General features: G+C 44.4%; 2 protein-coding genes across 6 annotated transcripts in view; one reads left to right on the top strand and one right to left on the bottom strand.

Moving 5' to 3' along the window:
• Nucleotides 1-6,006, top strand: part of TFIP11 (tuftelin interacting protein 11) — a 31,526-nt gene extending 25,520 nt beyond the window's left edge. For 2 of the 5 annotated variants that reach the window (XM_073790264.1, XM_033837105.2), the window contains exon 13: nt 936-6,006. In XM_073790264.1, coding sequence (XP_073646365.1) covers nt 936-1,291 — 356 coding nt within the window. In that variant the 3' untranslated portion in view covers nt 1,292-6,006. The remainder of the gene's footprint in view (nt 1-935) is intronic. The other 3 variants (XR_004521480.2, XR_004521479.2, XR_004521478.2) reach the window with 3 other exon arrangements.
• The window catches only part of SRRD (SRR1 domain containing), a 21,897-nt gene continuing 4,060 nt past the window's right edge, over nt 1,335-19,171 (bottom strand). Inside the window, exons 2-7 of the mRNA XM_019950180.3 lie at nt 6,461-6,501; nt 4,644-4,903; nt 4,459-4,557; nt 2,616-2,770; nt 2,068-2,113; nt 1,335-1,643 (exon numbers count right to left, since the gene is read on the bottom strand). Coding sequence (XP_019805739.2) covers nt 1,422-1,643; nt 2,068-2,113; nt 2,616-2,770; nt 4,459-4,557; nt 4,644-4,903; nt 6,461-6,501 — 823 coding nt within the window. The 3' untranslated portion in view covers nt 1,335-1,421. The remainder of the gene's footprint in view (nt 1,644-2,067; nt 2,114-2,615; nt 2,771-4,458; nt 4,558-4,643; nt 4,904-6,460; nt 6,502-19,171) is intronic.

The following is a 19,171-nucleotide window of genomic DNA, read 5'->3' as shown; positions in this document are numbered from 1 at the left end:
CGCTTAGTAGCTGCTTAACTTCTTTAGCCCATTTTCTTTGCCTGTAAAGCAGTAGTAAGGACCCACTTCCAGGTTTTTATTAAGCACCTAGGGGGACCAAGGTACGTACTGTTCGTGGATGGCACTCAGTAGATGGTGTCTTCGGTGTGTCAGAAGTAGGCAGCTGGTTCGTTTACTATCTATTCCCGAACTACTCAGTTCTAGGCAAGTCCCTCTGCCTGGGAGCCACTCAGCCAGTCTTCTGTGAAGAGTGTGCTCACGTCTCAAAGCAAAGGCCAATGGAGCACCTAGTCTAGCCATGTTTCACAGAGAAGGTCAAGAGCTCATTCAAGGTCACAGAACTACAGAGTGGCAGCTGGGATTGTAATTTCTATTTCCCGAGGCAAGGCTTTAATTCTTTCTACTTAGCCTATTACATGAAAACAGAGAATTCATAGACACATACTGCATTTAATGAGGCAAATATGGTCCTGTATTATCCCTTCATCTGTGAAGCTGAAACATCTGTGTTTCAGCTCCCCGGATATAAAGTTCTTCCAGGGCTAGGGGCCTGTATGGGTAAGTTAAATATATAACTAGCATAGGCCGTGTGTGTTCAGGGTTCTAAAAGCTGCCCTGGGGGAGTGTGGAGTGAGAACTCTAGCAAGAAGGGAACAGAACAGTGCCTGATGCCTGTCAAGGTTTCTGGCCCGTAAGAATAAGTCCCTTGCTGATGCTTCTTTATTATGTGGAATATTTAATAATCTCTGGTTGCAGCCAGCTGGCCACATTTCCCCCAAGATCATCTGGTTTATTTAAAACCAGTGCTCTGAGGCACCAGGAGGCCTTAGGAGACGGCGCCTGTGGCATACCCAGCCCTAGGCCAAGTCAGCGTCTCCATTTCTGTCATGTTGGGACCTGTCCCTCACCCCCGCCATCCCCCCTTTATCTGCCAGGTGCCTACATGCAGCCCGGAGCACGGGAGAACATCGCCTACCTCACCCACACGGAGCGGAGGAAGGATTTCCAGTACGAGGCCATGCAGGAACGACGAGAGGCTGAGAACATGGCCCAGAGAGGCATCGGCGTGGCTGCCAGCTCCGTGCCCATGAACTTTAAAGACCTCATTGAGACCAAGGCCGAGGAGCACAACATCGTCTTCATGCCCGTCATCGGGAAGCGACACGAAGGGAAGCAGCTGTACACCTTCGGCCGCATCGTCATCTACATCGATAGGGGCGTGGTGTTCGTGCAGGGGGAGAAGACCTGGGTGCCCACCTCCCTGCAGAGCCTGATTGACATGGCCAAGTAGACCGCAGCCCCTGCCACGGACAGACTGGTGAATAAACAAACGGTATTTTAAATAGTATTTTAAATCACAGTTGACGTACTTCCTGCCCTGTCTGAAAGGGGACTCACTGCAGTCCCTCCGTGGCGACGCATCACAGCGGGTTCAAGTCAGTGGCTGAAGGGTCTTCTGTCTTGTTCCTGATGATCTCGAGACCCTCACAGTCCTGGTAATCCGGTTCTTCCCGGAAGGCCCAAGTGTCCGTGGAGAGTTGTGTTAGCTTTTGTACAGGAAACCAGTGGACGGAGGTGTCATTAAATACGTCCGTGTACTGTGAAGTCTGAGGGAATGCCAGCTCCTCCCGTCCTTTCAAAATCTGAGCAGGAAAATTCGAAAGTAAAACAAAACCTTGAGAGTCCCAGTAAGGCCCACCCTCCTGGGTTAGAGTCCCGTTTTACTATTCACCCCCACCTCCCTTTTTTTAAAAAATAAATAAGGAGTAAGGTATTTTAAGTGCTTTGTGCAATGAGTTGGAAGCCCCAAGGGCAGTGCCTACTGCAGACCAGATACTAAGAATAGAGGAAATAAATAATTAAGAAAAAAATGAAGCGATGCACTAAAACGTCCTAGCTTTCTGGAACACAGACCCCTCGCGAGAGCTGACGGTGCTGTAACCTTGCTGTGCCGCCTTCGGTTAGCCCCACGGGAGCTCCCGCTGCTACAGGTGAAGGCAGAATTCTCCAGGGTAATGGAGAGGTATGTATGATGTCCCACCCCAGCCCCTTCACTCAGGCACATACCTTTGCAACATACGGATAATGTTTCTGCAGAATCCTTGTCAACAACCTAGAACAAAAATTTTTTTAAAAATCTGATTAGGTGGTTTGAGAGTGGTTTCATTCAACTTAAGACACAGAAGGGCAAGGTGACTGAAATAGATCAAAAAATCTTTTAAAAATGTGGGCTGCAGAGTAGGTTAAATATTTAGTAGAAGGTGTGAACGCCCCAGTCACTGCCCATTTCATCAGGGAAAAACGACAGCAGACACCGAGGCATCGTGAAGCAGGAAGAGGATGTTATGCAGCTGTAAGAAGAGAACGCAAATGTTTTTTCCCCCATTTTAAAAAGCCGTTTCTGCCTGTCCTAAGGGAAGGGAGGAATTATTGGCAGAAAGACTCCTTAACTTGCTTCCCAGCTTGACTCAGGGCTGACGTCTCCCAGCTCCAACCCCCTGTCCAGGTTCCCATGGAAAAGCCTTTCCAAGTGTGAAATGTTTCCTGCTTGCAGGTCAGTCTGAGGAATGGGTTCACCTCAGGGCCTGGTGGCACCTCGGCGTTCCCAGGCTTACCTTTCCTCGAGTCCTGTGAAACTGTTCCCAACGATGACCATCTTGGAAAGGGCATCTATGGACCAGTTCCTCCACAGAAGGTTGTTGTAGAGCGCCGTCCCACAGTGGAGCATGTAAAAGACGGTGGGCTCGCCGTACACACTCCGTTTTCCTTCCTGGGGTACAACGGGCACAGGTGTAAACACACTTCTTACAACAAGGTGAGGGAGAGGGATGGGCAGAGTGATAATGAGCTGTGAGTTCTCACCACCAAAAAATGAATGTAATTCTGTGTGGTGCTGAAGGATGTGTTAGCTCGCTTGCAATCATCTTACCAAAAAATGCATCAAATCAACTAGTGCACGTTCAACTTACACGTTACATGTCACCACAGGTCAGTGTAGCTGGACAAATGATGAGCTGAGGGGAAGGCGAACTGAAGCATCAAATGGAAACAAACTACTACATTCTCTTGTGGAACAGTTACATAAGTAGTGCATGTGAAATCTATAGGTTATACGGGACTACAAGTCAAGAAGTCATGAAGTCCAGAAAGAACTCGCGTTTACTTAACAAATGCGTGTCCCATGAACGCAGAAGGCTCTGGACTAATGAAGGGGCAGCTTGGGTCCGTGACAGCAGGGCAGGAGGGACAGCAGAGGTCACTGTCCCTCAGGTACTTGTGTTTTCCTGAATCACTTTCTGCAGATCCCTATCGTAACTCAGTCCTTTTCAAACGTGCCCTGGGGGTCCAGTCACCGCCTCTGAAGAACCTCTGCTCTATGCCATCTCTGCCACCTCTCCGGTGGGAACAAGCCCCCTGGCCCTTGCTGTCTGGCGCCGGCGACCCTAGGCCTCTCTCCTCTCCCTGCAGCTTCCCCAGCCCATGACACACTGGCCGTGGTTCCTGAGCAGCGGCTCCGCCCAGGCTGCCTGCAGTCCTGGCTCTCAGCAAACTCCTGGGAGACCTTCAAATCCCAGCTCAGACCCAGGAAGCCTTCCTGGACCCCCGGAAGAGCACAGGTGTCCTCCGTCTCAGTTCCCAGGCGTGGCTTTGCTCGCTGTCCACTCGTCATGCGCCTGTTCACAGCCACGTGCCCTGCAGTGGTGGAGAGCAGCGCCCACCGCCCTCGGGCTCCCCAGAGCTCCCTGCCTCGCACAGAGCAGGCACTCAGAGCTCGGGATGACCTGAGCTGAACCTCAGTGTTTTAGGACCCCGCCAACATCAGAGACTGACTCTCCTCTCAGCTGGGCCTAATTTTCATGTTTCATAATAAGCAATGAGATGGCGGTTTCAGAACCGAGAGGAACAAAATGATGATTCTGTGATCCCAAGACAATGCCTGACTAAATGTAGGGGTACCTGCGTGGAGTCGCTCCAGCCCTTGGCTTGTGCAATGATGTTTTTTCCAGAGGTCTCAGAAATCTGAATCCCAGCCTTTTTAGGGGGTGCAGGGTAGGCCAAGGACTTAGCCGTAACCCTCAGCCAGGTGCTATGCGTGTGACTGGTCTACGGCCTCCCTCCCCCAGGACAGGGCACGTTCCAACCGGAAGGACCTCGTTTGAGGTGCGGAGACTGTGCCCTCTATTCTCCTGCAGCAACAGTAAATACCAGCTAAGCATAAAATTGGGACACAGTTCTTAACGAGAATTTTGCAAACCTAACGTGTTTGTGCCATTGTGTGATTTTTTTCTTCTGACAGGCACAACATAGGTCCAAACGGGGTAACAGACCAGCCACACACGGACGCCCTGGGGAGGAGGCACCGCTAGTCACAGAGCCTGGCGTCCCGGGACAGGGCCCGGGGTCCGCTTGGTGAGCAGCTGCCCAGCCCTCCCTGCTCCCCTCTCTTAAACCACGTACCTCGTTCTCACTGAGAACAACCACACCAAGGGTGCTAAGAACCGCAATTTCCAGCTGGCTAAACAGAGGGTCATACACCCAGCAGTGACTTCTGGGGATCTGCAGAGGGCAAATGAGTGGCTTAGTCAACATCTGTGTGCACAAGACCAAGGAAGGAGACAGTAAAGAAGGATACCAAAATTTACCTGGCACTTCTCCAGAAAGAGAAGCAAAAATGCGAGCTGGTTTCTAGCTATGATGCAGGTGGCGAAGTTCCCAACGCCGTAACACACACACTTCAAACGGCAGGATCCTGTGACTGGGGTCTCTTCTGGGACGGAGCCAGGGGCCACATCTGACTCACCTGGTGATGAGTCGAGATGCAGGTTTCCAAGGACTTCTGAAAGAGGCCCCACAGGGGCCTTCAGCTGTTCCAGATATTTCCTAAGACACCTGTTGATGGTTTCTGAAAGAGCAGGCCCAGTACAGTCAGAGGGCACGCTCTGACCCTGAGAACCAAATCCTCCATGGACCCAGGGAGGAGAAGAGCAGGCTTGAAAAGGCTTCAGCTCCTCAGAGAAAAGGGCTGCTGGCCTCGCTCCCAAACGTGCCCGGGACATGCTGCCACACCCACCCAGAACTGATGGCTGTCCGCTCCCTGGCTGCCCACAGCCTACAACTGAAAAGAGTGTTTCAAGCAAAAATCAGGTTTCATTCACGGGCACGGTTTCCATCTAACGCTCATTGTCAACTCATTCTAATTTAATAAGAGGCAACCAGGTAAATGCAAGTGATGGTCTGAAATACCTACTTTTTTTTTTTACAATAAAGAATAGAGGAGCAGAGCTCTCAAAATGACACTATAAATAACTGGGAATAAGAATATTTAATGTGTAAAAAACTAAAAGAAAAAAAGGTAGGCTGGGGCTTCTAGACAGTAATGAAAAATACTCTGTCTAAAGCCTTTCACAGAGTGGTGAGTTCTCTTGTCTCTCCTCTTATACTGGTACTGAATTTAGCAGAACAAATCTGTACGTAGAACAAAACAAAAAGCAAACAGCCCTATATTCCCATAATAAGATACCAGTTTTGACTTATCAGCAAAGGTACCTTTAAATAAGACCCAGGCTAGGAAAGGTTGCACGAAAAGCTGGCTCTTTTCATCCATGCTGGTCAAAGAATCAGTAAAAGCTTTTTTTGGAAAACAACTTGACAGTGGATATCAAGTTGATCACTTCCACCTCTGGGAATATATACTAAGAAGATTACCCTAAATTTGGTAAAAGCTTTATGCATAAGGGTGCTCATTGAAAATTTATGTATATTGGGAATTCCCTGGTGGTCCAGTGGTTAAGACTCTGCACTTCCACCGCAGGGGGCAGGGGTTTGATCCCTGGTTGGGGAACTGAGATCCCACATGCTGCATGGTGCGGCTAAAAAAATTCTTTTAATTAAAAACATTTTTAAGTTTTGATTACTGTTTAAAAAAAGAAAAATTATGTACAATAAATTTAAAAAAAAACAAAAAAGGAAACTAAGTGTCCCTCAATAAAAATTACAACTATGGTATATTCACGTTGTGTATTAATATTTATGTTGCCACAGATTATGTTCAGGAAGAGAGTATAACAGCAGGGGGTGGGGTCTACAATGTAAAGTCAAGGGGAAGAGCAGGATAAATATAAATTTCAACAACACTGATAATGACAACGAACAGTTACTGCCTCCTGTGCAGCAGGCACACACTGTCGTAAGCACTTTACTGAATGCCTCATTTAATATTCAAAATTACACTACAGGATATGCACATTTTCATGTCCATTCCACAGATAAAGAAACTGAGGACCAGAGTTAAGTGCCAAAAGACACACAGTTGTAAGGGGGAAGTCAGAATTAGAACCCAGCATGCACACCACTCTGTGAAGCAAAACATCATCCAATGAGAGCTGGATTCCTTGCTTTGCCCACATCCAGGCCCTCCTCCCACCCTGACCGCCTCCAGCCTGAGCCAGATGGTACCCACCTAGTGCTGAACTCCAGAAATCAGAGATAAGCAGGTCCTCCCTGTTGAGAAAAAAATGGCGTGGTCATCTCTCATCCCTTTCAGGGCTGCCCTAACAGGGACCTTCCTCCTGGCTGGGATGTGAGGATGGTGGAGCACCCTCAGACACAGAGTCCACCTGTGAGACTGAAGGAGGGTACCAGGTGAATATGGCCAGAGCAGAGCTGCTGGGGCTCAGAGATGGCAGGAGAGAGGGCTTCCTGGAGGAGGCCCCCGACCCCTGGGGACATGTTGGGCTGGGTCTTGGCACACAGGTGCAGCTCCACAATTGGTGGTTAGATGCAGAGATTTAGCCTCTCTGAACTTTAGTTTCCTCATCTCTAAAATAGGGATAAGAACCGTGCCCATCACAAAGGGTTACGGTAGGAGTGAAATGGGTTAACACTCAACACAGTGCCTCGTACAGAGCAGGTACCCAATAAATGGCCTTTGTTATTACAAATAATTCCAAGGTGAAAGTAAAAGAAGGGACAAAACCAAGTGTCTAGGCTTTCTTTAAAGTCAACTGTTTTCCACAAACCAGAGCAAAACACAGTCAATAATTAATTTAAATGAAATGAATGAATTCTCCAATCAAAAGACATAGAGTTGGTAAATGGACTAAAACACAGGACCCATACCTACAAGAGAATCACTTCTGACATAAGGACACACAGACTGAAAATGAAGGACTAAGAAAAGATATTCCATGCAAACATAAACCAAAAGAAAGCGGGAGAGCTATACTTCTATTAGACAAGATAGACTTTAAAACAGAGACATACCAAAATTTATGGGACGCAGCAAAAGCTATTCTAAGAAGGATGTTCATAGCGATAAGTGGCTTCCTCAAGAAACAAGAAAAGCCTTGGGACTTCCCTGGTGGTGCAGTGATTAAGAATCCGCCTGCCAATGCAGGGGACACGGGTTCGAGCCCTGGTCTGGGAAGATCCCACATGCCACGGAGCAACTAAGCCCGTGTGCCACAACTACTGAGCCTGCGCTCTAGAGCCCACGAGCCACAACTACTGAAGCCCGCGCACCTAGAGCCTGTGCTCTGCAACAAGAGAAGCCACTGCAATGAGAAGCCTGTGCCCCGCAACAAAGAGTAGCCCCCCCTCACTGCAACTAGAGGAAGCCCGCGTGCAGCAGCTAAGACCTAATGCAGCCAAAAATTAAATGAATAAATAAATACATTTATAAAAAAAAAAAAGAATCCCCTTGCCAATGCAGGGGATACGGGTTCAAGCCCTGGTCCGGGAAGATCCCACGTGCCGCGGAGCAACTAAGCCTGTGTGCCACAACTACTGAGCCCATGTGCCACAACTACTGAGCCCATGCGACACAACTACTGAAGCCCACATGCATAGAGCCCGTGCTTCGCAGCAAGAGAAGCCACCGCAATGAGAAGCCTGCACACCACAACGAAGAGTAGCCCCCGCTGTCTGCAACTAGAGAAAGCCCGCGCGCAGCAACAAAGACCCAGTTCAGCCAAAAATAAAATGAAATAAATTTATATTAAAAAAAAAGATCAGAGCAGAAATGAAGGAAATAAAGACTAAAAAGACAATAGAGAAGATCAATAAAACTAAGAGCTGGTTTTTTTTTTTTTTTTTGCAGTACGTGGACCTCTCACTGTTGTGGCCTCTCCTGTTGCGGAGCACAGGCTCAGTGGCCATGGCTCACGGGCCTAGCCGCTCCACAGCATGTGGGATCTTCCCAGACCGGGGCACGAACCCGTGTCCCCTGCATCAGCAGGTGGACCCTCAACCACTGCGCCACCAGGGAAGCCCAAGAGCTGGTTCTTTGAAAAGATAAAAATTGACATACCGTTAGCTAGACTCACCAAGAAAAAAAAAAAACAGGGCTGGTCCAGGAAGATCGTGAAAGAGGAGACATAACAACTGATACCATAGAAATGAAAGAGAAGACATATAACAACTGATACCATAGAAATATAAAAGATCATAAAGACCACTCGGAACAATTACATGCCAACAAACTGGACGACCCAGAAGAAATGGATAAATTCCTAGAAATATATAACCTTCCAAGACTGAATCATGAAAAAATAGAAAACCTGAACAGACTGATTACTAGTAAGGAGGTTGAATCAGTAATCAAAAAACTCCCGGGCTTCCCTGGTGGCGCAGTGGTTGAGAGTCCACCTGCCGATGCAGGGGACACGGGTTTGTGCCCCGGTCCGGGAGGATCCCACATGCCGTGGAGCGACTGGGCCCGTGGGCCGTGGCCGCTGGCCCTGCACGTCCGGAGCCTGTGCTCCGCAACGGGAGAGGCCACAGCACTGAGAGGCCCGCGTACCGCAAAAAAAAAAACAACAACAAAAAACTCCCAACAGGGCTTCCCTGGTGACGCAGTGGTTAAGAGTCTGCCGGCCGATGCAGGGGACATGGGTTCATGCCCCGGTCCGGGAAGATCCCACATGCCGCGGAGCGGCTGGGCCCGTGAGCCATGGTCGCTGAGCCTGCACGTCCGGAGCCTGTGCTCTGCAACGGGAGAGGCCACAACAGTGAGAGAGACCTGCGTACCGCTAAAAAAAAAAAAAACTCCCAACAAACAAAAGTCCAGGACCAAATAGCTTCACTGGTGAATTCTACCAAATATTCAAAGAAGAATTAATACTGATCTTTCTCAAACTCTTCCAAAAATAGAGGAGGAGGGAACACTTCCAAACTCATTTTATAAGGCTAGCATAACCCTAGCAAAACCAGACAAGGATGCCATAAGGAAAGGAAATTACAGGCCAATACTCCTGACGAACATAGATACAAAAATGCTCATCAAAAATATTAGCAAACCAGGGACTTCCCTGGTGGTCCAGTGATAGAGAATCCGCCTTACAATGCAGGGGACTCATTCCCTGGTCAAGGAACTAAGATCCCACGTGCCGTGGTGCAACTGGGCCCGTGCGCCACAACTACTGAACTGGCACACCTCAACTAGAGCCCGCGTGCTGCAAACTACAGAGCCCCTGTGCTTTGGAGCCCGCGAGCCACAACTAGAGAGACAAAACCCACACACAACGAAGGGCCTGCACACCACAACGAAAGGTCTTGCGTGCCTTAACGAAGATCCTGTGTGCCGCAACTAAGACCCAATGCAGCCAAAAAATAAATTAATAAATCTTTTTAAAAAATTAGCAAACCGAATTCAAAAATACATTAAAAGGATCATACACCATGATTAAGTGGGATCTAATATTCCAGGGATGCAAGGTTGGCTCAACATCTGCATATCAGTCAACGTAATACATCACATTAACAAAATAAAGGATAAAAATCACATGATCTTATCAATAGGTGCAGAAAAAGCATTTGAAAAAATTCAACCTCCATTTGTGATAAACACTCTGAACAGAGCAGGTATAGAGGGAACATAACATAATAAAGGCTATATACATATGGCTTTTTCACTGGAGAGCAAGCCTTTGTTATGAAGAATGCTCTGGATGTATTTTAAATGGTTAGTTTTCCCCTCCCTCTGCCAGAGGCACCGGGTGATTTTTCTTGGCTCTTCACTGTAAGACCCTGGTTGAGTTCCTGCAGGTAAAGCCCAGGAAAGTTTGGGGGTGCCCCTAGGACTGCAGCCCCCAGAAGGCTCTCAGAGACTCTCACACTAGTCCTCACTCAGCTTCCAGGAATTCATCAAAATGATCATTTAAGTGTCCTCACCAGTTTAGGGCTCTAGTGGCTTCTGCTTCAGAAGTATGACACGGTGGGATGGCTTTCCCAATCAACAGGAGGACACTGATAGCTGTTCAGAATTTGTGAAGTCCGATGCTTGCTCAATGGCAGCTTTGCTTCCTCTGAATCCTAAAAATGGCCTTGCCCTTCAAGAGAAACTAAATCTTTCAAAGCTGCATTGATTGCCCTTTATCTCCTTGTGTTTGCAGTCCTTGTACCTATCATCAGAACAGTGGCAGGAGATGAGTAAGCTAAAGGAGCATGTGTATAATGCATAGCAGAGATTATGTCTCTGGGGGAAAAAAGTGCATTTGGAACAGGAAATAAAAGGAGAAGTGAAACTACTGAATAATATCACTAATGATTTCAGGCTAAAAGATTGGGAACATTCTCAGACATTGAAAAATATCACTTTAATTCAAGGTCCTCCTGGACCCTCAGGTGAAAAAGGAGAGAGAGGTCCCACTAGAGGTGGTGGTCCACGAGGCATTCCAGGTCCAATAGGTCCACCAGGTCCTAAAGGTGACTGGAGACCAACTGGCTTTCCTGGAAGTTAAGGACTCCCAGGACCAATGGGGAAGACAGGGAGGCCAGTGCCCTTTTAAGATCAGGTGGGTTGGCAACTACTGAAGCCCGCGTGCCTAGAGCCCGTGCTCCACAACAAGAGAAGCCACTGCAATGAGAAGCCCGCGCACCGCAACGAAGAGTAGCCCCCGCTCGCCGCAACTAGAGAAAGCCCGCACGCAGCAATGAAGACCAAACACAGTACACACACACAAAAAAATACATCTACGTGAGGAATAATTCTCACAGAATATCTACTGAACGCTGGCAGAAGACCTCAGACTGCTAAAAGAGCAAGAAAATCTCCATGTAACCAGGTAGGACAAAAGGAAAAAAAAAAAAAAAGAAAGTGAGAAAGGAATCAGGACAGAACCTGTGCCCCTGGGAAGGAGCTGTGAATGAGGAAAGGTTTCTACACCCTCACCGGTCGGGAGATTGGCCAGGACAGACAGAGAGCTTCAGAGCCTTGGGGAGAACACAGCAGCTGGTTTGTGGCAGACAGAGGACTTCACAGACGGTCAGTGCCGTTGCCCTGCACTCCCCAGCCTGAGATGTGCATCCGCCGGCACAGGCAAGGGCTGGGTGCTGGAACCTGGGCTTCAATCAGACCCTGAGAGAGGGCTGGGCGTGGCTGTGTGGAAAAAAGCTCGGGGCGGGGGCGTGAGGGGCTGGAATCTGTGTGACCACAACTGAGGGTGTATGCAGAGGAAGCCCAGACCCCCTTAGAGGCCAGGTGACACTGTTTGGGGGGTATGACAGGGGAGGGGCGGGACCCACCACTGTAGCCTTTTTCCCTGTGTGTGCGTTCGCAGAGGGCAGGACACTGCATGGGTTCCAGGGGCAGTCGTGAGCTGCCGCTGCCACCCACCCAGATGCCAGGAGCGGTTGAGAGCCGCCTCCGCTCCCACTGTGTGCTCGGCGGGTGCGCCTAAGCCAACACTGCCACCAAGAACCAACACTGCCACCAACTGTCCCCTTGATAGGGGTGTGCAGATGTGTGGTGGCTGATGCCCACATCAGCCACCACACACCTGCACACCCCTATCAAGGGGACAATGCCCAGCACACGCTGAAGAGAGAGGCGACAAGCATCCACACTAAAAGCAACGCTTGCACCAAATACATTAACACCCACAAGCTACACAGGGACGCCTCCACATACAAATAGCCCTCCGAGACCACAGCAGACGACTGCTTCTCCTAAACTTCCAGAGTAAGAGAAATGTAAGTAAAATGAAGAAGCAGAGGAACAGCTCCCAGTTAAAAGACCAAGAGAATTCCCCCAAAAGAACAATGAAACAGACCTCTTCAGTCTAACAGATACCTATTTCAAAAATGAGATAATGAAAATACTGAAGGAATTAAGAAAGGCTATTGACAGAAATGTAGAGTACTGTAAAACTATAAAGAGGAACCAAGAAAAATGAGAAAACTCATTTACAGATAAGAAAGCTGACCGAAAGGCAATGAACAGCAGAACGAATAATGCAGAAGAACGAGTAAGTGACCTTGAAGACAGAATAATGGAAATCACCCAATCAGCACAACAGACAGAAAGCCAAATGAAAAAAAAAAATGAAAGCAACATAAGAGACCTACAGGATAATATACAGCATGCATAACAGGGATTCCAGAAGGGGAAGAAAGAGACAAGGGGATTGAAAATGAATTCAAAGAAATTACGGCTGAAAACTTCCCAAACCTAAAGAAGGAAACAAGGGCTTCCCTGGTGGCGCAGTGGGTAAGAATCCGCCTGCCAATGCAGGGGACACAGGTTCAAGCCCTGGTCCAGGAAGATCCCACATGCCGTGGAGCAGCTAAGCCCACACACCACAACTACTGAGCCTGCGCTCTAGAGCCTGCAAGCCACAGCTGCTGAGCCCACGTGCCATGACTACTAAGCCTGTGCCTAGAGCCCGTGCTCTGCAACAAGAGAAGCCGTGACAATGAGAAGCCCGTGCACCACAACTAGAGAAAGCCCACCCACACGCAGCAACGAAGACCCAACACAGCCAAAAATAAATAAATTAAATAAATAAATTTAAAAAAAACAAAGAAGGAAACAGATATCCAGGTACAGGAAGCACAGAGGGTCCCAAACAAGATAAACCCAGACAGACCTACACCAAGACATATAATAAAAATGGAAAAAAGTTAAAGAGAAAGAGAGGATTCTAAAGGCAGCAAGAGAAAAACAAAGAGCTAATTACAAGGGAACCCTACTATAAGGCTATCAGTCAATTTCTCTACATAAATGCTGCAGGCCAGAAGGAAGTGGCAAGATACATTCAAAGTCCTGAAAGGGAAAAATCTGCAACCTAGGATACTCCACCCAGCAAGAGTATCATTTAGAACAGAAGGAGACACACAGAATTTCTCAGACAAGCAAAAACTAAAAGAATACAGCAATACTAAACCTATCCTAAAGGAAATATTGAAAGGTCTTCCCTAAATAGAAAAGAAGTAAGAATATATAGGAAAGAAAAAAATCACAGTGGGAAAGTAAATCACTTAAATAAGCCAGTACACAGATTAAAAAAAAAATCAAAAAATTTCTGTGACAGTGATGATAACCACAGTGAACAGCAAAAGGATGAACGTGAAGATGTAATAGAGGACATCAAAATCATAAAATGCGGGGAAGAAGAGTACGAAAATGCTGATTTTTTTTCCTTAGAAAGTGTTTGAGCCTATATGAGTACCAGTCTAAGACAAGTAGATATAGGAAGGGGGTAACATACATGAAAAACAGGGTAACCACAAATCAAAAACACACAATAGATTCACAAAAACCAAAAAGAAGAGAACATAAACATAATACAAAAGAAAATCATCAAGCCATAAAAGGAAAAATGAAAAGGACAAAGAAGAAACATAAAATCAATGGGAAAACAAGGTTTAAAATGGCAATAAATACATATCTATCAATAATTATCTTAAATGTCAATGGACTAAATGCTCCAATCAAAAGACAGAGTGGCAGACTGGATTTTTTAAAAAAAGAGCCTATAATATGCTGCCTACAAGAGAGACCCACTTCAGGGCAAAGGACACACACAGGTTGAAAAGCAGAGGTTGCAATACTCATATCAGACAAAACAGACTTTAAATCAAAGGCCATAAAGAAAGATAAAGAAGGACACTATATAATGATAAAAGGATCAATACAAGAAAAGGATTTTAAAGTCATCAACATATATGCACCTAACATAGGTGCACCCAAATACATAAAACAAATACTAACAGACATAAAGGGAGAAACTGACAGTAATACAATAATAGTAGGAGACTTTAACACCTCACTCACATCAATGGACAGATCTTCTACACAGAAAATCAAGGCAACAGAGATCCTAAACATAGAAAATGTTAGACTTAATTGATATTTTTAGGACATTACATCCAAAAAAACCCCAGAATACACATTCTTTTCAATTGCACATGGAACATTCTCTAGGATTCACCACATACTAGGGCACAAAACAAGCCTCAACAAATTTAACGGTGCAGAAATTATGTCAAGCATCTTTTCTGACCACAAAAGCATGAAACTGGAAATTAACCACAGAAAAAGAAATGAGAATAAAATGATTACATGGAGACGAAACAACGTACTACTAAAAAACCAAGAGGTCAATGATGAAATCAAAGAAGAAATTTAAAAATACCTTGAGACAAATGAAAATGAAAATACAACCATACAAAATCTATGTGATGCAGCAAAAGCAGTTCTTAGAGGGAAGTTCATAGAGATACAGGCCTTCCTCAAAAAACAAGAAAAATCTCAAATAAACAACCTAACCTACAACCTAAAAGAATTATAAAAAGAACAAACAAAACCTAAAATCAGCAGAAGGAAGGAAATAATAAAGATCAGAGAGGAAATAAATAAAATAGAGATTAGAAAAACTCAGTAAAACCAAGAACTGGTTCTTTGAAAGGAAAAACAAGACTGACAAACCTCTGGCCAGGCTCAACAAGAAGAAAAGAGAGAGAACACAAATCAACAAAATAAGAAATGAAAAACAAGACATAACAACTGATACGGCAGAAATACAAAAAGCCATAAGGGAATACTATGAACAATTATATGCCGACAAATTCGACAACCTAAAGAAATGGATAAGTTTCCAGAAACATAGAGCCCACCAGAACTGAATCAAGAAGAAATAGATAATTTGAACAGACTGATCACTAGATGTGAAATAGAATCTGTAATTTTAAAACTCCCTACAAACAAAATCCAGGACCACATGGCTTCACAGGTGAATTCTACCAAACATACAAAGAAGAACTTATACCAATCCTTCTCAAACTCTTCCAAAAAAAATGAAGAGGAGGGAAAACTCCCAAAGACATTTGATGAAGCCACCATCACTCTGATACCAAAACCAGACAAAGACACCACCAAAAAAAGAAAATGACAGACCAATATCTTTGATGAATATAGATGCAAAAATTCTCAACAAAATATTAGCAAACTGAATCCAACAACACATAAAAAAGATGGGCTTCACTGGTGGCGCAGTGGTTAAGAATCCGCCTGCCAAGGCAGGGGACATGGGTTCAAGCCCTGGTCTGGGAAGATCCCACATGCTGCAGAGCAACTAAGCCCGTGTGCCACAACTACTGAGCCTGTGCTTTAGAGCCTTCAAGCCACAACTACTGAGCCCACGAGCCACAACTACTGAAGCCCGCGTGCCGAGAGCCCGTGCTCTGCAACAAGAGAAGCCTCCGCAATGAGAAGCCCACGCACTGCAACGAAGAGTAGCTCCTGCTCGCCGCAACTAAAGAAAGCCTGCGCGCAGCAACAAAGACCCAACACAGCCAATAAATAAATAAATAAACAAATAAATAAAATTAGTTAATTAAAAAAAAGATCATACACCACAACCAAGTGAGGTTCATCCCAAGTTCACGAGGATGGTTCAACATATGCAAATCAATCAATGTGATACACCACATAAACGAAAAGAAAAGATAAAAACCACATGATCATCTCAATAAACACAGAAAAAGCATTTGACAAAATTCAATATCCATTCATGAAAAAAACTCTTACTAAAGTGGGTATGTATAGAGGGAACACATCTCAATATAATAAAAGCTAGTTATGACAAACCCCCAGTCAATATAATATTAAATGGTGAAAAGCTGAAAGCCTTCCAGCTAAAATCTGGAAGAAGACAAGGATGCCCACTCTCACCTTTTCTATTTAACACAGTATTGGAAGTCCTGGTCACAGGAATCAGACATGAAAAAGAAATAAAAGGTATCCAAATTGGAAAGGAAGAGGTAAAATTGTCATTATATGCAGATGATATGACACTCTATATAGAAAACCCTAAAGACTCCATAGAAAAACTACGAGACCTGATAAATGAATTCAACAAGGTAGCAGGATACGTGATTAACATACAGAAATTGGCTGCATCTCTTTACACCAACAATGAAATTCAGAAAGGGAATGAAAAAAAAAAAACACCTTTTAAAATCGCACCCCCAAAAATAAAATACTTAGGAATAAACCTGACCAAGGAGGTAAAAGACTTATACGCTAAGAACAATAAAACATTAATAAAGGAAACTGAAGATGACTCAAAGAAATGGAAAGATATCCCATGCTCTTGGATTGGAAGAATACTGCTAAAATGGCCATACTACCCAAAGCAATCTATAGATTTAATGCATCCCTATCAAATTACCCATGATATTTTTTCACAGAACTAGGGCAAATAATCCTGAAATTCATATGGAACCATAAAAGACCCAGAATTGCCACAGCAATCCTGAAGAAAAAGAACAAAGCAGAAGGCATAACCTTCCCAGAGTTCAGACAATACTGCAAAGTTACAGTAATCAAAACAGACCTACGGATCAATGGACCAGAATAAGGAACCCAGAAATAAACCCACATACCTACGGGCAACTAATATTTGACAAAGGAGGCAACAATATACAATTGGAAAAGGCAGTCTCTTCAGCAAATGGTGTTGGGAAAGTTGGACAGCCGCGTGTAAATCAATGTAGTTAGAACACACCCTCTCACCATAAACAAAAATAAACTCAAAATGGCTTAAAGACTTAAATATAAGACATGACACCATAAAACTCCTAGAAAATATCACAGGCAAAACATCCTCTGACATAAATTGTACCAATGTTTTCTTAGGTCAGTCTGCCAAGACAACAGAAACAAAAGCAAAAATAAACAAATGGGACCTAATCAAACTTATAAGCTTTTGCACAGCAAAGGAGACGATAAACAAAATGAAAATACAACCTACAGAATGGGAGAAAATATTTGCAAATGATGCAACCAACAAGGTCTTAATTTCCAAAATATATAAGCAGCTCATACAACTCAACAACAAAAAACCAAACAACCCAATCAAAAAATGGGCAGAAGACCTAAAAAGACATTTCTCCAAAGAAGAAATACAGATGGCCAACAGGCACATGAAAAGATGCTCATCATTGCTAATTATTAAAGAAATGCAAATCAAAACTACAATGAGGTACCACCTCACAGTGGTCAGAATGGCCATCATTAAAAAGTCTACAAATAATAAATGCTGGAGAGGATGTGGAGAAAAGGCAACCCTCCTACACTGTGGGTGTGTTGGTGGTAAGTAAGTTGGTGCAGCCACTGTGGAAAACAGTATGGCGGTTCCTCAGAAAACTTAAAATATAATTACCATATGATCCAGCAATCCCACTCCTGGGCATATATCCGGACAAAACTCTAATTCAAAAAGATACATGTGGGGGCTTCCCCAGTGGCGCAGTGGTTAAGAGTGTGCCTGCCAATGCAGGGGACAAGGGTTCAAGCCCTGGTCTGGGAAGATCCCACGTGCCATGGAGCAACTAAGCCCATGCACCACAACTACTGAGCCTGCGCGCCACAACTACTGAAGCCTGCATGCCTAGAGCCCGTGCTCTGCAACAAGAGAAGCCACCACAATGAGAAGCCCGTGAACTGCAATGAAGAGTGGCCCCTGCTCTCCACAACCAGAGAAAAGCCCGCCCGTGTGCAGCAACGAAGACCCAACACAGCCAAAAATAAAATACATAAATTTATAAAAAACAAAACCAAAAAGATACACGCACCCCTATGTTCATAGCAGCACTATGTACAATAGCCAAGACCTGGAAACAACCTAAATGTCCATCGACAGATGAATGGATAAAGAAGATGTGGTGCGTATATACAATGGAATACTCCTCAGCCATAAAAAAGAATGAAATAATGCCATTTGCAGCAACATGGATGCAACTAGAGATTATCATACTAAGTGAAGCAAGTCAGAAAGAGAAAGACAAATACCATATGATATCACTTATATGTGGAATCTAAAATATGACACAAATGAACCTACCTATAAAACAGAAACAGACTTATGGACATAGAGAACAGACTGGTGGTTGCCAAGGGGACCAGGGTTGGGAGAGGGCTGGAGTGGGAGGTTGGGGTTAGCAGATGTAAGCTTTTATATATAGAATGGATAAACACCAAGTTCCTACTGTATAGCACAGGGAACTATATTCAATATCTTATGATAAACCATAATGGAAAAGAATATTAAAAAAAAGAATGTGTATATATGTATAACTGAATCACTTTGCTGTACAGCAGAAACTAATACAACATTGTAAATCAACTATACTTCAATAAAAAATATTTATCAGAAAAAAAAGAAAACAATCTCATGTACAATTGCATCAAAAAGAATAAAGTACCTAAGAATACATTTAGCTAAGGAGGTGAAAGACCTGTATACTGAAAATTACAAGACATTAAGAAACTGAAGAAGACACAAATAAATGGAAAGCTATCCCTGCTCAGGGATTGGAATTAATATTGTTAAAATGTCCATACTACCCAAAGCAATTTACAGATTCAGTGCAATCCCTATCAAAATTCCAATGGCATTTTTAATGAAATAGGACAATCCTAAAATTTGTATGGAACCACAAAAGACCTCAAATAGTCAAAGTAATCCTGAGAAAGAAGAACAAAGCTGGAGGCATCATATTCTCTAATTTCAAACTCTATTACAAAGCTATATTAATTAAAACAGTACGGTTCTGGCTTAAAAACAGACACACAGATCAATGGAACAGAATGGAGAGCAGAGATAAAAACCCATGCATCTATGGTCAATTAATTTATGACAAAGGAGCCAAGAATATACAAAGGAAAAGACAGTCTCTTTAATAAATAGCATTTGGAAAAATCAACAGCCACATACAAAAAATGAGTAAAATTAGACCACTATCTTGCACCATACACAAAACTTAACTCAAAATGGATTTAAGACTTAAATATAAGACCTGAAACCATAAAACTCTTAGAAGAAAACACAGGCAGTAAACTCCTTGACATAGGTATTGGCGATGATTTTTAATTTTTTATTTTAATTTT

This window comes from Tursiops truncatus, chromosome 13 (assembly GCF_011762595.2).
Source record: "Tursiops truncatus isolate mTurTru1 chromosome 13, mTurTru1.mat.Y, whole genome shotgun sequence".
Lineage (NCBI taxonomy): Eukaryota > Metazoa > Chordata > Mammalia > Artiodactyla > Delphinidae > Tursiops > Tursiops truncatus.
This window is presented reverse-complemented; position numbering and strand designations above follow the sequence as displayed.